Genomic DNA, 24,683 nt, shown 5'->3' on the forward strand with positions numbered 1-24,683 from the left:
AAATATCTTTCTTAAGATTGTCTCCTGAGAAACAAACATGTCCCAGTATTATATTCATAAGGAATAGCTGATTTCTGAATTTGTTCTCCTAAACCACCATTAGGAGGAAACAGGTTAAGGATTTAATTATAAGAAGTTCTGGAGACAACTGAGAAAATCCTGAATTCTCCTCTGCGTGGACTGACTGCTAAAATATTTCTGAGATGCAGCAGCGGGATACATAATATATTAATGAGATCTTAACACTTTTCCTATGTAAATATTATTCAGCAAAGCCTGGGGTGAGATGTGGCAGACACTAAAGGGTTAAGCCATCTGTGAGACAATATTTTGATCAAAGTGAGAAAATCTGAGCAGCTGAATTTCTGAAATGGGAGAATGCTGCTTCAGTCTAACACGCAATAAAAAAGTCTTAGCCAAGTGTAGGAGAAGTTAATGACACAATATGTAGATCTAGTTTGTAATATTTCTATACTTATAGGATTATTGAGGGTAAGACCACTGCCCTCAACTGAACAGGGTTTGATACCCAGCTTGTGCAAGAAAACCTGCTACCCAAGTAAGGCTCTTGGGCAATACTCCTAAATCTGCATTAGACTACATTAGCTACATGAGCAATGTGATCAAGTATGGTAGAAGGAAATGAGGATGCAAAAAAGGGGAAAAAATAGATAAATTACATTTATGCTGAAAAACTTTGCTGATTCGTAACATTGTGGGGATCGGACATGAGAGTACAGAAGAACTTGTGGAACAGTATCTGGGAAGATGCAGAGCAAAGTTTTCGTGTGAGGTTCTTAGAGGAATTAAGTAAACTGACTAATTATATGCTCATTAAGTACTGTTTTTGTAGGTTTTTTGGTAGCAGTCAAACTGCTTCTAATTATGGCTGGCTCCTTTTGTCTATGCTGCAGAGTGTCTTGCTACTTGTGATTTAGGAATCGCGTGTTGAACTGAGCTTGTAAAGTCTCGTTAAAAGACTTGATGCTATGTTTTTAACATCTTTTCAAGTATTTTTATGCATCAATTCACAATGAGAAGTGATAATAAATCAATTCTAACTCCTACCAGCAATGTCATGTCATCCTTCATGACATCCATTAATTGGTTTTTGAAAGCTCTAATAATTACTGCTATATATAGAGTAAAGAATATATATATTTTTTTATGGTTGGTGACACTTTAACAGGTAAAACAGGTGGTGTGGTTGGGTGTTCACTACAGTAGTTACTGATATCAAAGATTTAATATCTAACACAATGTGCATGTAGAGCAATTGTGGAAAGGACTCTTGAGGGGTTCCCAAACAATTTCCAACATATTATTATTTGTTGGATTATTATGGATTATTATAATATTATTATTTCTACTTTATTTTTTAATTGCATGACTACATTGACACACTGAGCTAATTTTGAATTGTCTTCAGTTTAGACAAGGTCTTTACATCAACAGTAATAGGTAGAGAAATCATTTAACTGTTCAGCCTTATTCAAATAATTTCATATGATTTTAGACAAGTGTTTAGATAGATGATGGTATCATATACTATTTAATTAACATTTTGAAATATTTGGCATAATATATTCATCACCAAAAAGGATAGTTTCAAAGAGAACAAAATTACCATAGTGTGTATTTGTTTTTATTTTGCTGCAAATAATTGTGCCCAGAGCGTTTATGGTAGTTTGGCTACTAAACCTGACCTAATTGGCAGAATGCATTATATTTGTATCTCTCTATGTTATTGTTGATATGTGTGGCCTGGCTGTAGCTTAATTGTCAGTTGTCCTATGTTCTTGTGTACCTCTGTTCGTCCCACATTTTTTGGAAACTAAGGCAGGTAACAGTGTCCCAAACCGGATTTTTATTGTTCAGCTGTTCACACTGTCTATATAACGAGACATTTATTTGACATCTCTCTGAAAATATCAAGCTCCTAAACTGACCCATTTGTGCAAAAAGACAATGCTTCAGGCTCAAAGGTCTTTCTCTTCCATCTCAAGCACTGGTATTCTACTGTGCTGAGATATATCACAAACCAATCCCACAGAATGATCCCAGGTGATTACTATGTTAAAACAGTGTAACAGAACCTAAATTAAACTTAAAAGTATATTAAAATATAAACTGTTTCTTTCTCTCTAAGGGTACATATGCCAGGTCTTTGGCCTCCAAAGAGAAAGAGAAGAGCTTTGACATACTTAGTTTAATATTTCCATTTAAGCAGCTTTAAACCAAGAGAAACAATATTAAAGTCATAAAGAACACCTAAAAAAACAAGTTCTTTTTGTGTGTGTGTTTTTTTTTAAACAATACCAATGTCCAAGAGTCTTATTTTGTCAAATATGAGTGACAGGAGCCTAAATCAAGTTTTTTTGTTTCCCAGTATTTTTTTTTACAAAATGAAAATGCTTTGACCAGGCCATGTCCATGTCCTTAACACGTCAAATGTAAAAAAAAAACAATAAAAATTAAAAGAGTGATGGAGTGATGTCACAGGAAATCCGATCTGGCTGTTCAGACAGTCTCATGGCCACAGATCAGATATGGATTGGGTTTTTGCTGTTCACACAGCCACACAAACAGAACATTGGTGTCACATATTAAAAAACACATCAGATTTGGGACGTTTTACCTGCTGTGTGAACGTAGCCTAAGAGCATTAATGGGGCGGTTGTCCCCTCTTTGCTGCAGTTGCAGCCTGTACTTTTCTGGGAGGGCTTTACACTTGATATTTCTAACACTGAATCAGTTCTAGTCAGTTCTGAATCACAAAAACCCACCAAAAACCAACACCAAAGATATTTGTTACAAATCCACAACTCCAGGGAGCAGAGTTCTACTGCTCCACATCCTAATTCCCCTCTGGTCCACATTTGGCACCGGGTATGGTTTGCAGTCTCAGTATGTTCTGTAGATAGCTAACAGGCTCCTCCATTAATATTTAGAGTTAAGCTTTAAGTTCGAAGTAGGTTTACAAAAACATCATTCAAATACATGCAGTAAAAAATAGTCTTATTTATACCACAAGGGACACTCAGAGACAGCCTGAGCCCTGATAAGCGGTAGTCCTGTAGTCATCAAGTTGCAATTAATGAAGTGCTAGTGAATGGCTAGCAAAAATTTGATCCATTTATTGTGAAAATTGTAAATGATATTATTGGAAGAAAGTTGTTTCCATTAATGGAACAATGGAGATACACAGTTCTGCCAAGACAGCAATGACCTGCTGCACTGGGCTGTATGTGAACCCAAAAAATGAGAAAGCAAACTCAGTTTTGATAAAACCAGAGGGCCAAACTTTGGTTTATACTGAGCCGACTTTGATTTTAACGTTGCACTGCGTCAAAAGCATTCTCAGAGCAGCCATCCTGTTCATCTTATCAGGCTATAAGACCTCACTGCAGTATTTAGCCATGTGGAAAAGATTCTCTGCAGGATCAGAATTTGCTCAGTAAAGCATACACAGAGCTTGTTCTATTTCAAATCGCAAGATCAGGACATCAGCTTCAAAGCGACATGTCTGAAAAACAGGAACATGCTTGTAACGGAGCATATGATGTATCTAGAATCATCTGCTTCAGTGATCAAATATTAGGCTTGTTTTGCCTATTATGTGCTTTCAGGTGTTGCTTTGTGGGAGTATGGCTTTGCTTCTGCTTCACCGACTTATTTTGTTTTGTATCTATCCGCTCTGTCATTGCTTTTCTACTACAGTAAAACTGGCGCTGCGGCAGAGACAAGTGTGAATGGTGTCAGGGTCACTCGGGTCAAACGGTATATGTGTGAAGGTATGAATGAAGGAGAAGATGGTAATGGCGGCAGTGGATTGGGGGGGGGGGGGGGAACGTGAGTGATGCATGTGTCTGGATTTCTAAATGGCAGGCTTTGTGGACAGCTAATAATGAGAGTTCAGGGCCCACTCGGATGAATCACTCTCCCTTGTCCAGGCCCGTTTGCTTTGTGTTTATGGTGCTCACACTGTCACACACCATCACCCAGCCTCAGAGGCATGCTTTTATCCCTTTAAGTTGTCATCTGTGTGCTCCTCTTTTTTCTTTTCTTTTTTTTCTTTTTTAAACACCACGCTTTGTTTAGTCGTGTTGCGTGCACAGAATATTTCTGGCTATGATTTGAATGTCAACTATCTATATTTCTACAACAGTATTAGCTCCACTGTCAGTGTATTTAGAATTAAAATGGCCATTCAAAGATGCAGTGTACTGCCTCCATCTCTGTAAAGATGATAAGTAAAGGTTTTTAACTGGACATTAAAATAAAACCACTAGCCGCTATTATGACACAAACAAATGAACCAATAAACGTTAATGTGTTTTTGTGTGTGTCATGTATAAACTTAACCATTTCCAACCCCCTAATCAAGAAAATCCAGAATTGATGCTTCCAATATCCAATATATTATCTTATAAATCTCTCATGAATTGTTAAGTAACTTAGAACAATATCTTCTTTAAGATGTCTTCATATAAATGCTATAATGTTTTTAATAATTCAGTATTAAATCACAGCCTGCCTATGTAAATCCTGTTTCATTTATTTGTGTCCCTGCTTTGCTAATGTTGTGTGTATTTCTGCTGCAGAGTTCCGCTGTCACTAATATTGTGACTACGGCCAGACAGTTCTCAGAGAGGTCTGATCATTTTTAAACTGTTTTTACATTTTTTAATATTTTAATAAAATTTGTATTTATTTTTCCAAGCTTTGCTGAATGTTTCATATAAAACCCTCAATTTTAGTATGGCACAAACATTCTTAATATTTTACACAGTGTTCCATGGGACTTTAAAGGATTAAGCATTTGCCCAGTCATGGAGCAAAGAAGTGGGATTTATTTATTAAAAAAAAAAAAAGAAAAAGAAAAAGAAAATGATGGGAAAACGTGTTTGGTGTCCCAGAGTTGCCTGCCGTTTTTTCAGAGAATTGGCAGAACAAACATCTCTGGTGATGTGCCAGAGTCATAATAAAAAAAGAAAACAAAGGAAAAGAAACAAGAAACAGGCTTCTGATTCCCGCAGTTGTCTACCCTGATGAATTTGCTCTCAACCTAGCATCCAGTCAGATGAGACACTCTGTGGCTTTTGGGTTCTGAGCATTTCTCTGAACTCAAACCTCACAGAGTCTCGCACCTTTGTCTCTCCAGAAGCTGCTGTGCCCACGAGCAGGAATGTAAAAACAGCATCATTGACTTTGCACACCTGACAGTCAAGGCTTGCCATGGACCACATAGTAATTACTCACTGACCCAATCAGACACAGCGCGCTGAGGAATTGGGCCCCCCACCCACGCTGTGTCTCATCTTTTGTTCTGCCCAGAGCTGGAGACAAGGCCCTGCAATTGACTTCTGAATGCTGTAGCTATTGGATTATTCTTGAACTGATAAACGTTTATTTGCTATCACCATTATATATCAACACCTAATCATCATATATATTTGACCTCAATGTTCTCAAGATTTCAAAAGACTTTTTTTACCGTTTTGAAACAACTGTGAAATTAGTAGCAGGCAAATTAGAAGTAATATGGACCTTTATTATGTTGTAAGTTATCTAATGTGGATCCTACCAGTTTCTAGTCTATTTATATAGAAATACAACTAACCACAGCTGAAACTAGATTGACTTAACAAGATTTAATGTTGTAAAGTCTGTAGACACACTATATGTTCAAAAGATATCTGCTCATTCAAGTCTATTTCAGAAGTTTAATTTAACAAGTAATTTATCCACCATTTTCTCCAATAAAATTTTACAATTCTAATGATTTAGTGACATTCAGTCATAAGATTATTAAAAAAGTCAGGTACTGATGTTGCATACTGAGTTTTAGTTCATAAAAACCACATAAGCTCATTCCAAAGTTCTTTTTGCCATGTTAACGCATGAATTAGTAGAAAAATTATACATTTTAAAGGTTGTGGCATATCATGTTTTGTGCTTGCTACTAATTTCTGATAATAGTGGAAGTGTAGAAACCAAAAGCACACCTGAAATTAGTATGACTTGACAATTTTTTTAATACTGAGGTTAGTGCTGGGTGTTATGGCCTTAAATCAGTATAACGATTCATTGAACATTTTACCTTGATTACGATCAATGTACAATAATTTGTTTTTGTTTGTTGTTAGTTCACTGACAAGGCTTAGACTATAATTCATTCATTCATTCAGTCATTATCTGTAAGCGCTCATCCAATTCAGGGTCGCGGTGGGTCCAGAGCCTACCTGGAATCATTGGGCGCAAGGCAGGAATACACCCTGGAGGGGGCGCCAGTCCTTCACAGGGCAACAAACACAAACACACATTCACTCACACACTCACACCTACGGACACTTTGAAGTCACCAATCCTTAGACTATAATGTATTTTCTAATTTCTAATATTGAGCTTATCTATCTCTTTTTTTAAACCATGCACTGTTCATGCTCGGTGATGTGATTGTGCTTCAAGTGTTGAGTGGTGGTATTAACTTTTTCACATATTCATTTATTAATATTAGTGAAACAGTTTTTTGTCAGAGTTTACATTTTACTTAATTAGGTTCAGTGTCCAAGCGACATGTTTTTTCCCTTGGTACAATCTGCTCAGCTACTCAGTCGTTCGCATGTGACTACATTCGCATAGTGTGGTTTTATGAGTACAGTATGTGAACACGCAGTGGAGGACATATTAACAGAATAACAAAAAAAAAGAACAGAATTAATATGATCGATAGAGGCAAAATTTGTATGTTGATTTCAACATACTCTAAACCAGTTTGGCTTGAGGTTTTACTCCAGTTTTGCCAAATTTTCACCCAGTCTTCTCCTGTTCCTTATCACACACAGTGCCACCAACACAAGTCCGTCCTTCCTCTGAGACACAGGGATCACAGGGATTGAACATTCACCCTCCAGATGACAGGGCCATCTCTTAGACAGCTGTACATCTCTGAAGCCCCTAGCCAGAGGTTTAAGGTGACTCATTGCTCTAGGTTCTGTTCAGATGTTCCTTTATACAGAAATATTAGAAATCATTGACTCATGAATTAGAGCATATTGGACCTTTCAAGGGTTGTAATGAGTCATGAGCAGCCTCGGGTAATGGGGGTACAGGAAAAACAGCTGTAAATCCAACAACGCTTGAAACTAAATTGATTTGAGGAGGTTTAGCATTACAGAGTGTGGAAAAAGAGCTGGTGTGGCAGAACTCTTTAAGGTGATATAATTATTAGTGGCATTTTGACATAAGAAATGTTGGAGTGGTTTTGTATATGAAAATATTTATAATGTTTTTACATGAAAGCTGCTCACTCAGGGAATGTATAATTGACCTGAACATTTCTCTTCTACAAGGATTTGAAAAGATTTCCTTTGCCATTTGAAGCAGCCATTAAATTAGCGGCTAATAAATTAGCAGCAAATCAGACGTTTTAAAGGTTGCGGTGCTGAGGGTAAGACATTGAATGAGAAATGGTTTTATAACTAATTCATTTAAATGGGAGTTTGTTCTTAATTGGCAAGCCTTAATACAAAAAGGTTAAATAAATACAGTGTAGAATGAAATGGGCGGACAGAGTAGAGTGGAAAGCTAGTTAAACACAAACCCAATCATGGAGTTTGTCGCTGTGCTGGGGGACAGGGGCAGCATTGTTGGATGTTGGTTTCTTCTCCAGCTGAATACATAAGCCAGAGGCATGCTATTCCATGCAATCAACATCCCTCAACTGACATTTAATACAACGTGTGCATGACTGCTCCACTGCAGAGCCTTCTCTCTCTCTCTCCCTCTCTCTCTCTCTCTGTGTCGCTCTCTCACTGTCTCTCTCGCTCTCTCTCTAGCGCTTCAGGCAGCCCTCTACCCTTCGCTGACAGCATCCGCAATGCACAGTCCAAACTGTGTTATTTTAGCCTCATGGCTGACTTCCCCGCTCATAAACTTCTGCTCAGGTTCATCTTTTCCTTTGAAGACAATTTTACTCTTATCTCATTTTCTCTTTTCTACCTCCCTTTTTGCTCATTAGGTGTGATATGTGACCTGTCCCTTCTCTCTCTTTCCTTTATTCTTCCAGTCACCACAGCACTACAGCAGCAAATGGCTTCTACATGGAAATTTCTGTTTGCTTAGTAGAACTATGTATATCCTTCATTTTCACCCCGCTTAGTCACTCTCTGGCCAGTCCCTGTGTGCTTCCTCTGGGCCCCTTTCTTCAAGCCACCAGACAGAGACTATTCAGCATATCACACATCCACTCTGTTTCATATTATATATACTTCATAAATAAATTGAAAGCTATATTTACCCGCTAGGTTTCCAGGGGTTAACAACTCTAATGTCAATGTGAAATTGAGATTAAAATAGGACACTGAAATAGATTGCATTGCGTTGCCTTGGTGATGGTGGCTGTGATTCTTTATGAACTTCTTGTCTCACAAATTAAAGTTCATACAGTGAGTGACTGGTTCATGACAAAGTAGACGTTCACTTTAATCTCTGTAAACTCTTAAATAAAAATTGCACAAACGATTATTTCGGTGGTGTCATTTTACTGATCTAAAGATTCTTCCTAGGACTTTGATGGGGAGGTTTTTTATATCTCATTTACAAAACAGTGTTATTGTAATAGCATGAGCCTGTGTGGTGAATGGGGTCAGAAGGGGGGGTAGGGGGGTTAGAAGCAGTGGGGGTTATGATTTGATACTTTGGCTGACTGGTGTATACACACACACACACACAGATATTTCTGATGCCACATTAGCGCTTCCAACTTGAGAACCACTGCTTTAGGGAAGCAGATATAAAGTGAAGAAATCCTCACAGTTTAGATATAACTGTGAATTTAGAGCTGGACACACACACACACACACACACACACAATAAAATCTAATTATGATTTTTCTAACGTACATTGAACAATCACTGTATTAAGAACACCTACCTCATTTCTACACTTATTGTCCATTTCATCAGCTCCACTGACCATACAAGAGCACTTCATTGTTCTACAATTACAGTCAGTAGTCCACATGTTTCTCTACATTCTCCTTATTCCCATTTCACCCTGTCTTTTAATGGTCACCACAGAGCATGTATGATTTGGCTGGTGGATCATTCTCAGCTCTGCAGTGACACTGGTCTGGTTAGTGTTACTGTGTGTTGTGATGGTACAAGTGGATGCAGCAATGCTTCTGGAGGTTTTAAACACAGTGTCCACTCTGTTATACATACCTACCTCATTAATCCACCTTGCAGGCATAAAATCAGAGGCAGCCTGTTGCTGCAGAGTTTGTGTTGGTCTTCCTCTAATCCTTCATCAGTGGACACAGGACACTGTCGGCTGGATATTTTTAGTTGGTGGACTATTCTCAGTGCAGCGGTGACTCTGATGGCTTTAAAAACTCTAGCATGCCTGCTGTGTCTGATCCACTTGTACTAGCACAACTAGCACACTACCACCATGCCAGTGCCACGTCTGCACTGTGAATGAGGTTCTGTGTGGGTCTACAGGTTCTGAGCCTGATAAGGCCTTGAAGGCTGCACAAAGGTTTTGTTGTTGTGTGGTTTTGTACAGAGCATATAGATGATTGGTTGCTTCAGATTTGTAGTTTTACTACTCTTAGGGCTGTTCACAAGCTTCGTGTAATTAGTTAAATGTCACCACCATGTGAAGTCAAAATTGTGAATAATCTGTATTGCTGTGAATTAAATTTTGGTTAATTTGATTTCACATATTTTCAGTCCTTTGTGAATTGACATACATATTTCCTTCATTGCAAGGCATATACAACATTAAGTCCTCTGTTTGGTGTTCCTTCAGGTGAGACAGTGGAGATGATGCATAAGACGTGTGACGTGTCCCATTGATGGATGTCCTAAGAGAGACCAGTCTCATTGTGCCGGCTTTGAATTCAAAACAGACCAATGCATTGGATCAGCAAACAGGTACGTTAGTCAATCCTACTGTGTCAGTACAAATTCTTCTGTTTTAATTTAGCTGTTTACCATTTATCAGCATTTACCCATCCATATTCTTTGTTCGTTTTGGTTTCGTCTTTGAGATGCAGATGTTATTACACACCACTTTATTTCACTTATTCTAGGATTGTCACAATAATGACATTATTGACTTATGGTACAATATATGGACATTTCCTCCATAATTTTGCCGACCTCAATATTGCCCACTGTATCTACCGATGTTTGCTTACGCAAGATTGAACGTCTGAAATATTTTAACCACTCACTCTGTTCTATTCTCTGGATTTACCTGGTATCTGTGCTGGGGCAGTTATGTTGATTTGTTTGAAAACAATGGTTTTGTGTTAATTATGTTTTATTTATTTAGGATATATATATAAACAATTATAATATCTGAATATTCTTAATAACTACATATTTGGTTAAGGTTCATTGCTCCTTGAAGGTGTATAATTTGCATTATTATGATATTATATTATATTAGCATATCAGTTGCATAAAATGATGCAATTATTTCTGGGACAATATATTGACCACAAAAAAAATGGCTGATACTAGTCTTAGGCTACTGGCTCCGTCATTCCCTCAGCACCTGGCTGGTAGGTCCTCTGCTGAGTCTGTCAGGCTTTAGTTTATCACAGGCAGTTTTCCCTGCTTGGCTCCGGCTCTGGGACTCGTTGAGGGACCCAGAGCTGGGCCGACCTCTCTGTCCCAATCACAAAGATAAGTAGTAGAGCAAGTTCTTGCTTTCAGCGAATGAAAAACAGCAGCATTCAGCTTCGGATCGGAGCCTTCTTTTTTCAGGGAGATCGCCAATGAATCATCCTGCAGTTGCACGGCTCTCATTACCAACATCCGGTGCAAATAAATTGATCTTTTGCCACCATTCACAAATGCCAGGCACCATTAAAGACTGGACTGCCAGCTGATTTAACAAATGCATAGAAGCCTCTTGCCCTCCCACAATGCTGTTCTCCACACCTCTGGAATTTAAGTGCCTCTGTGTGGTGGTGTCAGAAGGAGAAAAGGGAGGGGAGCACTGGGAATGTCATGAAAGAAAATGGTTTTACTACACCTTGACTTTATATTACCTAGATGGCTTTCTTCACTGCTTTGGTGAGGATTCTGGTAATATGCCAGGTGAATTAGATGTGATGTACAGTATAATCAGTGCAATAGACTGAAGGCATCCAGCCAGATTCATATTTTTAAAAATAATTTGTGTTGTGAGGTATCCGCATGAAATTTATCAAATTTTATCATTTAATAGTATTTACATTTTTTTGCTTTTTTAGACAAGGCCACTCTATAATCCATTTAGAAATTGTAATCAGTGTAAAGTATTATTTGGATGAGAATTGTTTTCAGTAAATGTAATTTTATTGTAGGTCTATAATGATTATGACCACTTTGCATCTTATAAAATAAATTTTACACATTGTTTTCAGTCCAAAAAATGAGTAGAAAACACATGAAAATATTTCATGTAGCCCTTATTCCATGTACCCTCTACCTTCCATTTTTCTGCAGTAAAAGGTGTGAGACATTAACCTGGATTGTTTTGTGTCTAGTTCAAGGTTTCTTTGTGGCAAACCAATTGTGTTCTTGTTGTCAGCTGGCATCTGAAATGAAATCCCCCGCGTTGCACTACAATAAAAGCTTCAAACTGGGTTAATCACTTAGTCTAGCAGCTTAACTAGCATCTTACTTCACTCTCTTGCCTTATGCTGTAACACTTTGCTGTAAACTATCTGCTGTTTTTGCCCTAACTTTTAGCTGTTTATATTATGTACTTCTAATTCTGAGGTGTCAACAAGAAAAAGCTGGAGAGTTGTTAGCGAACACTTTTTATGTGTGATATTTTCGTAAAGACAGATGCTCCGACACACTGCTGTTCTGGTTCATCTCAGATCAATGAAGGGGAAATTTGTTTCTGAAACAAAGCAGACAAGCCAGGACCTCCATTCTGCTGTGTCAAAACAGGCAGGCATGTGGTCATTTATGCACAGAACTATCTGCCAGAACCCAGATGAGGAATGGGACACGCAGGCTGACTAGAAATCAGCAGTGTCTGGGGATCCCACCATAAACATGTGTCCAGCGCTGCTTATTTCTTTTCTTATTTTTTTTTTCCATGGGTGGCCTTAGAGAGAATCCTTGATCAGAATCTCTCAGGTGTCAGAAGTTGTTCATTAACTGTTCTAATGATATTCTGATGTTCATTTCTCCACGAGTATATGCCACCCATAGTAATGTTGTTGACTGAAGGCTGGTAGTAGCTGGAGGCCATTTGAGTGGATAACACACTGTGAATGCTCAGTAAATAGGAAGCACATTTGGGGATTGTCCTCCACTCTTCTTTGGTCCTGAATCTTAACAGTATAATAAGGTTTAGATGGCTCAGTATGTCCAGCATGGTTAATCTGGACAGTGGTTTGTTTCCAGATATCACTGCCTTGTGGCAAATATCAAGATCATCACAAATGCTCTTTTGTAATTCCCACAGAGTACAAAGATTGTAAAAAGAAAATATAAATAAATCACATATTATAAATGAACGTCCTTATCAAAACCCACTTTCTGTAGCATAAGTGCATGCTGAACATTGCAGATTTTTTGATTGCAAATGAAAAGTGTGACATTACTTTCCTCTCACCCTTCGATGTCAGAACCAATTAGTCAGCTTCTGTCAACTCCCCGTGATACTCTGCTCCACAGCTTGGCAGAAAGAGCAGCAATCGCTTGTTGGAGCAGCTGAGGATTCTGGATTAACATGCAAAGTCTATTCCAAGACATAAATACTGAAACTGTTACATTAGATAGCAAATCACTACTGAATAAACTGTACTGTATTCTCTGGTGTTATTCACAGAGCTTGAATAGTATATTGAAGAATGAAGCAATGTTGGTTCAGACGTGTTGTTTGATATAAAGGGGGAAAACAAAGACCTATATGTACTTTTTAGGATAAATAATTGTGTCGCAAAGGACTGGCGCCCCCTCCAGGGTGTATTCCCTCCTTGCGCCCAATGATTCCAGGTAGGCTCTGGACCCACCGCGACCCTGAACTGGATAAGCACTTACAAACAATAATGAATGGATGAATAATTGTGTCGCTTACCTCTGGCTAAAACACATTTGTAGGGACCCATTCCTTTCTTTAGTACCTCAGATATTTGATAACAACAGGTCCCTACTATTGCATAGGTGCATCGATTGCTTACACAGTTTTCAACAGCACAGAGTTTGTATAATCTCCATAGAACAGCATGAAATGAAAGGGGACTATCTAGAGCAGCTCCACATGAACCTATGTTCAATATTCCCTATGCCAACCATCATCTAGAGGGGTATAAATTCTTCCAACATTGGGCTTTAGCAGTGGAAATGTGCTCTCTGCCATGTTTAGGTTTAGGATAGGTTGTGATTCATAATTTAACATCCTTCATTGGTACCTGACCTAACTAATATGCTTGAGGCTGAATGCCATCAGGTTCACATAGATATGCTCCAATATCTAGTGCAAAGACTTATCTGAAGATAAAAAGCTGTTACTACAGCTAAGGGGGATTATTTCAAAAGAAATAGTGAATGGACAGGCGTCCCCGTCTTCAGCCATAGAGTATACCTCAACCACAATAGCTTTACCAAACCTTATTGTGTGTGAATACGCTTGTGTGGTTGTCAGAGTATATATGTATATGTTTGGATTCGTTTATGCTTGGGTTAGTGTTTTGGCTTGGAGGGATCTGGTGTTATCATGGGTCCATCTGTTTTCAACTGGACCATTAGCTTCTCAGCTGTTCGAATCCTGCACTGCGTTATAGCTAGCCAGACAAGAAACACACATACACACACACAATGTGCTCAAGACAGCAGTTATTAAACAGGATATAAAGGAACTGTTAATTTAGCATATGTCTTTATTTATTTACAGGTTTTAATTACTAAGAATTAATATTGTTATCTAGAGTCCAGCAAAGGAACAGTTATTTAATACAGTGCAGTTCCAATTTAAAATAAATCTTCCTCATGAGTTAAAGATTAAATGTACAAGGTGTCGCATAAGCAAGAAAACAGTAAAGGAAACACCTATATAAAAAGACAGTGATCCAATTTCAGACACAAGCTGTTGGTGAAGGGGGGGAACCATGCCTTAACAGGTTTCCCCCTTCCCCCACAGCTTGTATCTAAAATTGGATCACTGTCTTTTTATACGAGTGTTTCCTCACTTGTCTGTTTCATTACCTATGAAAAACTCTGTATATTTGGTTTTAAGCATTTTTAAGGTCAGAGGTACCATGTCATTTGAAATATTTGTTAGAAAACTTCAAATTAAAATGACAAGGGAACACACCTTTTTGCAAATTGCAAAGGCAGCAACAGGAGAATTTATTTGACACTGAAATTATTGCCTTGAAAGGATGTCATGAGGTAATTTCAGTTTTTAAGCTGAGTGAATGTTACATTACAAATCAAAGCAATATTTATTTAAGCAACATAATATGGTTTATATGCCCAGATATTATTCTGTACGGTTTATTGCTTGTTTAAATGCAAGTATAATTCCATGCAATAATCAGAAGACTGTCCTTCGTTAATTTCTAGTTAAACCACCCAGTAAATTCATCATCTTGAATTTTCAAGCAGAAAATGGTGCTCAACCTTTACATTTATTCCTGCTTGCATTCTTTTTGTGGCACTTGATTTCAGTTTGATTTCAGTTCAAAGTTTAGTTTTAGAAGTTGGTTGCATTCTTTGCATTTGTCTAAATAATACCAAATATATTCAGCAACATTTTAATATCCAATGTTCTGACATCCAACAACTTGCTGACATCCTCTGTGCCATAGCAGTGAAACACCTGTTTTTTTTCGTGAGAAACTGAAGATAAATATTTTGAATGTTTTTTTTTTAATATTCAGCAAAAGTAGATTTCAAATATTATAGCATTAAATACTTTTCATTGCTCAGTGAGAGAATTGGTTGTCTACCAGATCTTGTACAGTTTTAAAGGAACACTAGGTTTTTGCCTCCTGGGGCTCCCATTAGTTTTATTCATTTTTACTGCACTGTACTGAAATCATTGAGGAAGGGGAGTGAGGGGTTGGGATTCTTACCTTCCTCCAAAAGTTATGTAGTGCATTTTCTTCAAGTCCAGTGTAGCAACAACAAAGGCTCTATTCCCCGGTTACAGTCAGTGAAGCATCACAATGATTTTGAAGCTGTAATTTTAAGATAAATATATTATGTAGAGTTCCTTTAATAGACTTGTTTTCATTTTTTAATAGTTTTTTAAAGGTTTATAATGTTATAATGTTTAATCCAATGAGGACGAGCTCTTGAAATATGAAAACCTGTACTTAAAAGCTAGAAGGTAAATACATAAATTGTATTCTTCTGCTCTGGGCAATAGTTTTAGTTGTGGTAGTTGATAGCACAGACTCACAAATCATGTTACTGCCAAAGGAATATTAATTAAATATAAACAACTATTTACCTGAAATATTGGTAGGAAGGAATGTGAAGATACATGTACTTGCCTTTCATAGGAGCACTTACATACAGTTTCCAGTCATCAGCTATTGTGTTTTACAGTATATTATTCACCTTGTGTAAAGTTTTGTACAGTGCTGTTTTTAGTACTGGTTTAATTCAACAGCTTGCAGATAATGAGAGCGGCAGGTGGATGTGGTACTGGTTATATTGTTTCTAACATATGGGTACGTCTATTTCCCTTGTGTATGCACACTGTCTTCCTCAGCTGCCACAGACTTATTATTCAAAGCAAACAAACCTATGTCTTTGTGTAAACTAGCTTCCCACCATGGCTATACATATGGATGTTTCTGCTGATGACATTGAATTAATTGTTTATATTTACTTTGAGGGTGGGGTGAGTTTAAAATACGCATATTATGTATTGTATTAATGCTAAACAAATATATATACAAAATCATCTTTGTATATTATCTAAATAATAATTTTTTTGTTTTTCTTTGTCTAGGGTTGTGTGAGCTGAGAGGTAATCTAAAGCTGTACAGTGCTGCAGATGCTGCCTTCCAGCTGTCCTCCTCGACCGCTGGACTAAGTGCCCAAAGAGGGGCTTCAGACTGCCATAGAGTGGCATTGGCTTTAAGGGAATATCGTCTCCCAAGCCCACCCTCACCACAGACTCTCACTGAGACTCCTGAGCAGCCCCCTGATGACTCCTCCAGCCACACCATATCCCTCACATCCTGCATTACCAAGAGTTTAAGCTCCTGGTCCGTGCCAGAGGACATCAACAAGCCTCCTTTCACCATGATGGAGTCGATAGGTGTCTCTGGGCTGAACGAGGATTGTCTGATCCAGCAGAGCCGCACCTGCCTGGGCTGCATCATCGAGACCAAGGATGCCTCAGATTCTGAGCCCAGTATCGGTCTCAAAATGGCTGACATAAACCGGGAATATGATGCTTGCTCCATCTCCGACATTAGCATGCAGTGCATGAGCACCAGCGAGACAGGTAATTATGGGGATCAGCTCTTGTCTGACCAGCTTTTGAGCTTTCCCATACCCAAGTCCCATTTGGGGGAAAAGAAGGATACAGAAAAAACAGAAAATGACCCAGATCAGACAGCTAAAAACTTATACGAGGGCCTGCTGCTGGATAAGTGCAATGGAGAGGAGGGTCTGCTCACCAATTCAAACCAGGACTGGGGTTACTTTGAGTCCTTTATTAGTGAGAGTAAAATGGAGCTTCTAGACCTCTGTTCCAAAAATGAACTCTCAGTGAACCTTTTCTCAGAAGAGGACGTGGACAACTACATGTTTGACGATGACGATGATTCGACCCTGAGCAGCGATGTGTGCTCCCTGAAGATTCGCTATGAGTCCTTCCAGGACAACATGAGGGAAAAGACCAATGTCCTTCAGGAGGAAACTCAGTTCAACTTTTTTCCCAGTGTCCTGGTGAACTGCCCCAAAAAAGAAAGTACTGAGATTAAGAGAAGTGATGATGTAAGTTTACCCAAATCTGAAGAACTTGGTGTAGAAAATGTAAGTAAAGGAGACGACGGTTCTTTAGATAGGACTCTTGATTATAGTCCGAAATTGAACTACTTCATTGATTCCAGCAACTCAGCTGAAGACTCAGGGGAGTATAGTGATGACAGCTCAAGCACTGGCTCCTCCATTGACATGTTCCATGAGGGCAAACATAGAAACTCATTTCCTCGGAAGAACGTATGTTCCTCCAACCCTCTAAACTACGGACTACGAGCAAAGAGAAAAGCCAGGTTCAGTGATGACTATCTTTATGATGTTGACTCCATCGAAAGTGAAAAAAACAACGGAAAACGTGAAAAACCACCCTCTGATCCAAAAGAAGAACAAGATGATGACTGGTGTCCTAAAAAGAGAAGAAAATCTTCCCGTAAGGAGCCACCCGTGATAATCAAATACATCATTATAAACAGGTTCAAAGGAGAAAAGCATATGTGCGTGAAGCTCAGCAAAATTGATCCAGCAGTCACGACTGTAATCTTAAACAAGGACACAATCGGAGAATACGAAAAGCTGGCTCCTCTGAAGGATTTCTGGCAGGTGAAACAGAGGAAGCAAGAAGAGCAGCTTAGGCTGGCTGCAGGAGATAAACACAATTTCCATCTTAACGGCCGCCATCGACCTTTTAGTTCCAATCCTCCCAAAAGGAAATACAAGCTAGCAAGCAGACTTAGGATTCAAACTGTGGAGCAATCACCCCACAAGCAGGGCTCCTCTCCCTCTGATCCTCGGCGGGAAGCTGATTCTAAAGAGGAGACCGCCCCAATTGCAAGGCCACTGACAATAGCAGCCTCCAGCTGTGCAAGCGCATTAGACCCAAATGACATCACACGCACTACTACCCGAAAGAGCAGATCACAGGAGATGGAGGAGCGCAGAATGGGAAATAAAATAGGTAGAATACATAAATTCAAAAGCGAAGCGAGGCTGAGAAGCAAGAAAATGAGAGACCTTGAGGAGAGCAGTGAAAGCATGACAAACCTGACCGACACTTGCGCTGTGCTAGAAAATAAGGACACAGTAGGAGGTGGGAAAGAAACAGAGATCAACTCGTCTGCACAGAGTCCCCAGTTGTGTGAGAGTCAAACAGCCGAGGCCACAGAAAATTTTGCTTTCATGTCTGCCACCTGCTCCCCTAACAATGCAACGTCATCTGAGGATGTGGCTACAAGTGTACCTGTTATCCCTGGGGGCTACTTACAGACATTGTTAGAAGCCTCAGATTCCTCGGGCGGCTCTGGTGTCTCTTTTTTCCCTCAGCAGACCCCCAGGCAACACTCGTTGGGTCTCACTTTGGAAGAGCAACAATTTGCTTCTTTGCAGCTGGCCCAAAGCTGTGTACTCTCCCCACCCTCTGAATCTGAGCTCCAACAGTCGCCTCAGAATTGTCCCAGCCTTACCCAGCTGTGGCATTCCCAGCTGGGCTCCAACCAGCAGTTTGCTCCTGATATATCTGAGACAACCATCTTGCCCAACAACTTTTCTAGTGCCCTGCCCATGCCAGTGTCAGAGAACTTGCCCGTGCCAGGGTATAGCCAGCTGGGCCTGGAAGGCAACAGAATGCTTTATGAAAAAAATTACATGCCCGAGCAGGCACTGCCGCCTGATGCAGAATTTCAAGCATGTCAGGTTCCCTGCGTGGAGGGCCAGCTACAGTTTCAAAGAGGCACACTGAACACTGACAACGGCAGGCTCATCAGTTTCGACTCAGTTGGCTCGCTGTCAGCTACTTCCAGCAATTACAGCTCTCTGAGTCTCAAGTCCTGTGAGAAGGATGGCGAGGATGATGTGAGCGAGAACTTTCTGGCCCACTGCAGTCCCAAACTGGTGATTCAGCAGAGTATTGATGCAATCACACCCCTGAGGGAATCCACAGACTTGCTGGATATCTCCAACTTCACTCCAGATAAATTCAGACACACATCACTGTCGGAGCTCTCGCCCCCTGAGACGCCCAATTTATCCCCCCAGGTCACAGGCCGAGAGATGAAGATAGTGGGGAAAGCCAAGGATCTCCACAATGGGTCTGAGCTGACACTGGAGGGCACTCAAGAAATGAAATGGAACTGCAACATGATAGAACAGCAAGACCATCTGACTGGTTTCACAATAGACAGTCAGCAGTACCAGCTGTACAACTTTAATGATGAAGACCCCTTAAGCCTGGAAAAGAAGGGAGCAAACCAAGTTGGCTTTGAGGAGCAGGCTGTGGATGCGAACGGCGGGGTCAAAGGCTCAAAGTCAAAGCGGAAAAACAGCAACAAGCAACCCGCGGGGCAAGGCCCTAAAAAAATCAAAGCACCAAGAGCTCCGAAGGGGGAAAAGGTGAAGACCCCAAGACAGAATTCACGAGCATCCAAAAAGTTAAAAGCCTTATTGGATGAAAAGGGTGGTAATGGCCAGTTAGGGGACTCCAAGGGCGCAAATCACCAGCTGACAGACAGTGGCTCTGAAGACTGGGCAGGAATGGGCTGGTCAGAAGTCAACAGCAAAGCTGACGACCAGCGAGAGTTTGAAGAGCCCTCAAACATCTTATCTAACATAGTATCAGGGATGGCCGAAGTGCAGCGTTTCATGATGGCCTCTATTGAGCCGATATGGGGCCCTACAGCAAACCTCTGTTTACCCTCTGAGGCAAACAGTCTGAAGTTAAAGACTCTGAAAATCCTGGCAGGGACCTCATCTGACCCTAAGAAGAAAGGCACTGCCTCAGCCGGGGGTGCCAAAGGCAGGAAAGCAGGGGGTAAAGTTGGCAAAAATCAGGCCAAGTTCAATGCTCATCCCTTTTTCCCTCAGCTGGCTCTGGGTTGTAACATGTTTGACAAGCCTAACCTTGGTGTCCCTGGCATAAACGGGCCTGCGCACAAAAAGATGTACCGTCACAAAACCAGTGCGAAATTCCCTCGGATCGAAAACATTAAGGGCAAGCGGGCTGAGCGAGACCCAAATAAGGACATAGCACTGATGACCTCTTTTGAAAAACTGAGGTAATATTTTGTAACTAGCTGCTGATGCACGTTCCTCACTTTCCCCCTCCCATGTCCTGCTCAGCCCTCAGTCCCTGACATACCTGCACTGACTCAATGGAAGAGATGCATGGAAAATACATTACCCTTTGACCAACCCTCTTTATTTAATTTAATTTTTATTTTTTATTTTTTGCCCCCTCAGAAAAAGTTATAGATATTTGCATGAGAAACTTCTTGTACTTGCAAACTACCTATTGAGTGATTGTGTAAGGCTTGACTGAGATTTTAAACTACCATGGCTGCATTTTCTTCTTGCTTTTGCTGTTTTTTCTTGTAGTTGTTTTGGTTCTTTTTGTCTGAAGAGAAAAAAAACAAAGCCTTGAAATTTTTTTTTTTTCATTTTTTGGTGGGGGGGGGGTGTTCTTTTTTTTCCTAAACAGTGACAGTTCACTGCCCTGAATTTATGTAATTATATTCCTTGTTGGAAATATGTAGCTATTTGGATGAAAATGCTTGTGAAAAGTAAGCTACCCCATTTTAATTTTTGTATGCAGAACAGGATGACCTCTCTTTGCTGTCTCCCTCATACTGCCTGACTTTTTTTTTAAGTGGGAAATGCTCAGCCTCCTATTGAGGATAATCAACATCCTTTGTAGGCCCCAAGACATCAATAGCACATAATGGGACCATTTTGTATTGAAGACATATCAGCTTAACGTTTTATCCTTTGTTTTTTTCTTACTGATGGAATGAAGTTATAATTTTCTTCCTATGCTTTTACTATGCTTTCACAGGAGTTTTACTGGAACTTATCTTTGAGGGACAGTTCTAAGCCATGGAAAGTCCAAAATGATTCATTTTTTTGCCAGTGTCCTTGTACAGAAATGCACTATTTAATGAAAATGTCAACTCTTAAAAATCAATGTGCCAAATGTAAACTCTGTGCAGACATATTATCAATATGAATACTGGTTATTCCATTTACTATGAATTATGGCTAGTCTCTTTCGAGGCTCTGTGAGAGAGCTGACATTCCAGATTTTACCCCTTTTCTTTTAGGCCCTATGTTGTGAAGAGCACCCTGCAGCTGACAGTGGTACATAACCACTCACTTTAACCAAAACGACACATATTCTGGACTTCTCATTTTTCCATCTCCTTGCCAAATTCCATTTACCTCAGCATGCATAACCTGGCTTTGAGATTAAAAAAGAAAAAGACAAGTGGAGATGATTCTTAGTGAAAAGCACAGCAAATGAAAAGGACAGTGTTATTTCTGGATAGAGAACAACATCTAACTGACATCAGATGGTAAGCATTGTCATGATCATGTCTGTTGAGTTAATAATAATAATAATAATAACAATAATAATAATAATAATATAAATTACACACATCAACTTCCAGCTCTGGTGATGCTGAGCGTCCAAGCATCATATACACATTGACATGTCCTGCTGTATTTGTATAGGCCCTCGGATTACCAGACAGATTGATTGAACTGTTGTTTACACAAAGCTGTGTAAAGAAATATAAGATTGTACACTTGCAAATATTGAAATCTATTTGAAAGTTTCATTCTGGGTGGAAAGGCTGCTTAATATGATAGTTTAGTTCTCCTCCTTATTGGCTATTCAAGCTTGTTTGCACAATAATAGAACACCCCTAATATGCTAATATTTCCTGATTAAAAATATTAACATGTAACATTCTAAATATGATGAACCAGTATGGGAATTGTGGGCAGGTGTTTTTCATCTACATACATGGAAATGCCAATGAATGCATTTTAATAAAATATAGACTTTAGAACATGTTTACAAACCCCATTTCCAATAACAGTTGGGACATTGTGCAAAATGTAAATATAAACAAAATGCAACGATGTCTTTTAATGTGTGTAGGTAAGTAGAAATAGTGCAAAGACAAAATTATAAATATATTTTTGCCCATTTTCAATCTGATGCCAGCAACACCTTCCAAAAAATATGGGGCGGGGAGATGTTTACCATTGTGTTTCATCTCCTCTACTTACGTTTGGGAGCTGAGGAGATCAATTGCTGTAGTTTTGAAAGGTAAATGTTTTCTCATGTATTGTATGTTATAGGATTTCAGCTGCTCAACAAATCGGGATCTCCATCATAGTATATTTCATTTCATAATGCACCAGTTGTTTGCAGTGGGTGACAGGCAAGGACTAGTTTAACTCCCGAACAATTTACCAAGGAGCAACATTAACTACATGCAAGACACCCATGCCATTTGCACAAATCAAGGATGCTGGCTTTTAAACTATGCACTTATAACATGCTGGATGGTCAAAACATAATTGGAATATTTTATAATTTACATTTTGCAGTGTCCCAACTTTCTTCAGGAAATGTATATGAATGTACATTATAGTGAAAAACAACACTGTTCCAGAAAAAAAAAAAAAAAGAATGCCACGCGAGAATGCAACAAAGTTCTTAACTGTAGTATAAGTTAAAGAGATTTTATTCCTGGTAACTGCAGAGCGTTTCCATAGGTGTATTCATCATGAAATTATCACACATTGTAATGACTGGCTCTGTATTCTAAAGCTACTGAAAAAATTAGGATTTTTGAAAAGCAGCAGCTATTTAATTCTGTAAGGTTACAAATCCATTAAAATAAAAAATAAAACAATTACAAACCATTAGTGCACTATATAATCAACCAACAGTGTGAAATATTGTTTGAATTTAAGCATCTGTTTTAAAGCCGTTAGCAGCCAATACTGGTATAATTCTGTTGATTGTTTATTACTAATTTCAAAGCAGATTTTATGAGGGAAACAAGAACAACTGATAAAGGCTCAATGCCTCACCTACATTCAGTTCTTCCTCTGAAATCTTACCATATCATAGAGTATTAGTAACATAGACATTCTGCTCTGTATCCCTCTGCCTCTCTCTGTTCTGTCTAGCTTGTCATGTAAAGGACCAGGACACGCTGGTGATGGGGAAACTGCACACGGGCCTTGGTGCCCACTTGCCTGCCTTCTTGTTTCTGCCTATTTTCAATTGAATGTACTTCTTCAAGATTTGTACAGTGTGCCACTGTTGAGCTGCCTCCTCTTACTGGTGCTAAGAAAGCAAACCTTTTTTTCTTCCCAGATATGACAAAAAAAAAGAAAAAGAAAAAAGAGAAAATATTGAAAGACAAAACCCTAATCCTCTCTTTATGAATGTATAATATATGGTTATGTTTGATGTGTTCACACCATAATTATTTTACATTAATTGGGATTACTTTTTTGCATTTTTTTTTTTGTTGAAGAGTATTGAGCTTTATAAATATTGTCTAGAGTTGATACCAGAGGGATTCTTAATGAACTCTTGACATGACAAAAATACTGTATATTTTTCTCTGTGCCAATTTGTAACATATTTTGTAAGTGTATATTTTTCTTAGAAAGTGCTGTGGAGTATTAGTGTGTGTGAGTAAACTTTTTTGCGCCTCTGTAGGCAGTGAAAAGGATGTATAATGAAAACGTTTCTGGTTTTAAAAACCAAAATATTAAGTAACAAACAAAAAAAAAATCTACATTTTTGTTGGGAGTTTTGTATGAGGAAATTGACCTTGTTGTGGGAGTGCTGTGTTCTTGTGGAAAACACAAATAGGCAAACAAAGAAAAATGAAGAAAAAAATCAAATTTGTGAACTACTTGCTGTTTTATAGATTTTTCATGTAAATTATTCTAGTATTATTTTGTTTATGTTGTAACTGTTGCAAAGGTTTTAAATATTTGTGAACCCGCCTGTATGGTGATAATGTAATATTGGTAACTTGCTGAGTTTTGTAATAATGTTTATGGAGTAAATATACAAATTAAAATGAGATTTTGAATGCTGCTTTTGGAAATTGTCCATTTTGTTCCCAACCTGGTTTTCCAACGGACCAAATATATGCTGATCTTAATGATAAACAAATGAACACTTGTTATGTGTGTGCACTGTTTTTTAGGGTCCTGGCACGTAGTGCGGGGACCCTATTGCAATTGTCAGGTTTTTTCTTCTTCTTCTTCTTCTTCTTATTTACTTTTGTTTTGTTTTTTTACTTGTAGGCATAGTTATTGCTATCAAGATTCAACTTATTAGTGATCATCACTATCCATCCATCCATCCATTATCTGTAACCGCTTATCCAATTTAGGGTCGCAGGGGGTCCAGAGCCTACCTGGAATCATCAGGCGCAAGGCGGGAATACACCCTGGAGGGGGCGCCAGTCCTTCACAGGGCAACACAGACACACACACATTCACTCACACACTCACACCTACGGACACGGACACGGACACTTTCGAGTCGCCAATCCACCTGCAACGTGTGTTTTTGGACTGTGGGAGGAAACCGGAGCACCCGGAGGAGGAAACCCACGCGGACACGGGGAGAACACACCAACTCCTCACAGACAGTCACCCGGAGCGGGAATCGAACCCACAACCTCCAGGTCCCTGGAGCTGTTCGACTACCTGCTGCGCCACCGTGCCGCCCCATCATCACTATCCATATGCCATAAACTATTTAAAATGCCCATGTATTGGGTCTCACATTAACAGTCAATTTCCTTTTATTGTGGTTGTGCATTTTTGACATCTATCAAATTTACAGTGGCAAACATCCACAGTAATTGGCCTTTATGATTTCTCAGATTCTATATTTGGTA

At 39.2% G+C, this 24,683-nt stretch overlaps 1 protein-coding gene across 1 annotated transcript in view; it reads left to right on the top strand.

The window, feature by feature from the left end:
• The window catches only part of nexmifb (neurite extension and migration factor b), a 75,142-nt gene extending 51,292 nt beyond the window's left edge, over nucleotides 1-23,850 (top strand). The window contains exons 2-3 of the mRNA XM_066650103.1: nucleotides 9,818-9,942; nucleotides 15,986-23,850. Of these exons, the coding sequence (XP_066506200.1) occupies nucleotides 9,864-9,942; nucleotides 15,986-20,016 (4,110 nt within the window). The 5' untranslated portion in view covers nucleotides 9,818-9,863 and the 3' untranslated portion in view covers nucleotides 20,017-23,850. The remainder of the gene's footprint in view (nucleotides 1-9,817; nucleotides 9,943-15,985) is intronic.
• Nucleotides 23,851-24,683: the final 833 nt, after the last annotated feature.

Source organism: Hoplias malabaricus, chromosome 17 (genome assembly GCF_029633855.1).
Source record: "Hoplias malabaricus isolate fHopMal1 chromosome 17, fHopMal1.hap1, whole genome shotgun sequence".
Lineage (NCBI taxonomy): Eukaryota > Metazoa > Chordata > Actinopteri > Characiformes > Erythrinidae > Hoplias > Hoplias malabaricus.